Source organism: Sphaeroforma arctica (assembly GCF_001186125.1).
Source record: "Sphaeroforma arctica JP610 unplaced genomic scaffold supercont1.575, whole genome shotgun sequence".
Lineage (NCBI taxonomy): Eukaryota > Ichthyosporea > Ichthyophonida > Sphaeroforma > Sphaeroforma arctica.
The window spans coordinates 42575-46574 of NW_014039983.1; the positions used below are offsets into that span (position 1 = coordinate 42575).

Here is a 4000-nt window from a genome sequence, read left to right on the forward strand (position 1 = left end):
GGATGATTGGTGGCTACCGGCGGTGGGAGGCGAGGTACGTGGGGAACAGGGGCAGTGATCGGCGAGTCGAGGGTGTACCATTCCGCAGTGATGATGTAACCGGACGGTGTGGATGAACGAGTGCATCGTTTGCCAGTGGAATTCCACTGAGGTAGTTCATCAGAAAGAGACATGACGTCGCGCGAACAAATTTGTCTCTGCGTGGCGAAAGTTTGTATCTTTCAAGTGTCTGGTATACAGTTGAGTTCCCTGCCAAGGAAAACCTCAAATCCTGCTGGCAAGCCATACTTATGAGCTGACTTGGCTTTCTTGCCTGATAATGTAAACATAACAACACATCCATGGCATGCTTCAAGAAAGAGAGGCACAGTAGTGCCATGCCACTTGCCAGATGGTGAGTGGAGGCGTTCGGCGGCCGCCAGGTTCGCTGTCCGAATGGTATCGGCATGGGCCTTAGCATGAGACCACAATGCAATAGGCTGAAGGGAATCGATGAGAAGCAAGGTAGTGAGCTCATTAAGGATGCGGTGAGGGCTTTCGGCCTTGCCGTTGAGCTGAGGTGTGTTGGCCGGTGACTTTTGGAGAATCAGGCCTCGAGAGAGTAGCATGTCCCGGGTGGATTGGCTTTGAAATACACTAGCGCCATCCGCGAACATCGTGTGCGGACGATAGTGTGCCGGCACCTGTACCAAGAGAGCTAAAAGTGCTTTTGTCATATCCGCTTTGTCGGGGAGGACCGAATGTAATCCATAGCGCGTGCCATCACAAAACATGTTAAGAATGTACCGATTCCCATAACGATCCTTGGGTAGTGGACCCTGCAAATCAACGTGAAATTGCTCTGCAGGGCCGTACACAGAATTGGAAACAGCATGTTTAATTGGTTTGCTCTTTAATTTTCCCTCTTGGCACACAGGGTAGTGCTCTGAAAACTCTGGATTGGCACGGGCATATATAATAGCAGTTTGAAGATTATGGTTGGGGGCAATAGCAGAGCGTAGGGGGCCAACAAGTGAAACCAATGTGTAAACCCACATGGGTTTGCCAACGGCAGCCTGGCCATGCCGAAGGAATGTGGTAGCGGTATTGTGTATGATATATACATCATGCTGAATACGCGATATGAAGAGCGACCACCACGGGGCACAGGGACACAACGGAACGCAGATGGCGAGGATGGTACCGAGGCGGATGTTCAAACGAAGGAGATCGGATATGTGAGACCAGCGCGGATTACTGTAGGCGCGTTTGTTGAGATAATCAACCTTGGCGAAACAACTTACGATGCCCTCCTCCGGCCCAACAAAGCGAGGAACTTGTGCGTTAGACGAAGAGGCACAGACATCGATTGTAGGACTGTAGTCGAGCAAGGACATGGTCTTCTTCCAATCGTCACGGTTGAGCATCCATATAAACCGTTATGGACTTTAATAGCTAAAGTAAATTGACTATTAAATTAAAACGCAAGAGACTAAAAGTAAGTTAGCTTACAAGTCCGGTTGTTAATACTTGTTACTCTCAAGTAACAAGTAAAAGACTGAGGCCTTAGTCAGAGGGCACCCGACTTTTATAGGCCGCCGAGTCTCAGCCATCATTGATATTTTATTAAGGATTTCTAAAAATCTAATAAAGATTCAATTCTTTTAGTTAAACGGACGGTTAGCACTTTTGGCGCCTTTTTAACATCACTTAAGAAATATTAATTTCTAATAATAGAATCATCCAATTAAAATTCTTAGAACTGAATTTAAATAGCCACTTAAGAAAAATCAAAATCAAATAAATAAAAAGAGACAGTCCGTCCCCAGGTTGGTGTGAAAAGGCCCTATTACGGGTCGGCCTGAGGTTGGTGTTAATAATAATTAAATATTTTAAGAGTTGTAAAAACTAAGTTTATTAATTACTAGTTTGTAAAAACCTTAGTTTATTTTCTAAAAGAGTAAACCTAAATAACCTTCAACCTTTATACTATGAGCCACATCGTATAGTATTTTATACAGGAAAACTATTTATTATATATAACTCAAATTATATATAATTCATGTATTAGCAATAGTACTTAGTAAAAGCTTTACACAAGACAATGCTAGATTTATTAGCTTAAATAGATAGAAATATATTATATCAATTTTACTCTAGGACCTGCTATGATATCATCCACGCTTCGGTAGTGACCATAAGCGGCGGTGGATGGGTTAGGGTCGGAGGAGAGTGCGGAGGAAGGGGGTGCCGATGAAATATTGGAAATCGGAGGGGGTGACGGGGACGGTGGAGCTGTGTCAACGCGAGTAGGTTCTCGAGCAGGAGGGTCAGCTGGAGTAGGAAGCTCATCATCGACGATTGTGTCAGTATCATTGGGTCGAGCAGCGCAAGCTTGGGCTGGTGGAGACGTTGGTGAAAAGGTGTTAGTGCGAGAGAGATTGTTGGATAGATTTCGTAGCGTGGAGTAAGATACGTGATATCCACCATTTTTAAGGGGAATATGTAGAGATCGTGGAGCATGGGAAAGCTCACAAGTGGGTTCTTTAGGTAGGAAACGTAAACGGAAGCCGTGGTCTCGAAGCCGATTTTGGGCTGTGATGTTAAAATAATTTACCGTGGTCCCGCCATCAATAAGCATATCAGGGCTGGGGCGTATATGTGTGTGATTAATTGTAATTCGTGCCAGAAAGAGATAACATATGTTATTTGTAATCGAACGACGTCCACAACATATATTATTGTGGCCCATCTTATTACAAATGGTGCATTGGAGGAATCCGGCGCGGTCACAACAACCCTTGATGCCACAATAGCCACAACTAATAGGACATTTGGACGAGTGATGAGATTATTTCCAGCAAACGAAATAGTTTTGCACACGATCAGGCCGACGAGCAGGGTCGACGCGACGAGCAGTGGCACGTAATGCACGTTGGGCGGCGGTGAGGTGCTCAGGGTCAGTGTTATGCCACTCATCGAGGAGATCACATAGAACAATAGGAGTCAATGTAGGACGAAGAGCTTTATCATTCATGTATTGTCGGGCCTGCTCTTGGTCGTCCGGAGTGAGACCTGTCAGGTAACAATCATTAATAAATTACTGGTGAATGAAAGACCTTGAAGTTCAGCGTCAGATTGTAATTTCTTACATATAATAGCCCAGGCACGGGAGTCTTCGTCGAAGCCAACTTGAAAATCACGTACATGAGCCATAATGATGGGTTGGGATACTTTGACCGATTTATGGAAATAGGATTGGCGAGTGATGTCGTAGATAGTCCATGGGTCTTTCATCATCGTTTCTGTGCTGAGAGTTTCTCTCGAAGAAGGAGATTGCGAGTGGCCTGCTAAGATCCGATAAGTTTCTTCTGATTGCAAAATTATGTAGTAGTAGCAGCTTCTTTCAATGGTTCATACGGAATAGGCCTAGATCCGGGCTGAAGGACTGGCTTATGAATCTCGCAGTAGTTGAGAATGGGGTTGAGATCCCATTCATAGTTATCGAGTGCAGCAAGGTAGAGGTCGGCATCCCAGCGATCATAATTGTCGCCGGAGAGAGCAAGCCGTGTCCACTTGATACGAGTGAAGCCAGCAGCAGTATCGGCGGAGCTGAGCATTTCGAGAATAAAATAGACAGTGACAAATATAAGCTCATAACCTAATAAAACGACTATTTACTTTCACTTTGAACAACTAAACTTTTATTATACTTTTCTATATTATTTATAAGTTAAAGTGCATACGAGGAGTGATAGGCTGGCCTTTTGGACGTATTCAAGAACAGGGAGGGCGTTCTCTTTGGCGGTGGAAGCTGCGACGCGGAGGTCGCTAAGCCAATCGTCATGGTTGTCGCCGGTAATGGAGAGTTGGGTCCAACGGCTGCGGTGGACTACGGTAGCGGTAGTGACTTCGGACATTATGAATTATTTGTTGTCGGAATATAGGCCCATAACCTAAAAGTCAATATAAATCTTATTTCTGAAGAAGTATCTTTATTATGTTTCAGTGTCAAATATAT

The 4000-nt window shown here is 44.6% G+C and overlaps 1 protein-coding gene across 1 annotated transcript; it reads left to right on the top strand.

The window, feature by feature from the left end:
• Positions 1-1106: 1106 nt before the first annotated feature.
• On the top strand, positions 1107-1448 carry SARC_07346 (hypothetical protein; the record flags this gene model as incomplete). The annotated part of the gene is made up of 1 exon (XM_014298725.1): positions 1107-1448. One exon carries the CDS (start codon positions 1107-1109, stop codon positions 1446-1448), a length of 342 nt encoding a protein of 113 aa, XP_014154200.1.
• Between the last annotated feature and the right edge of the window lie 2552 nt (positions 1449-4000).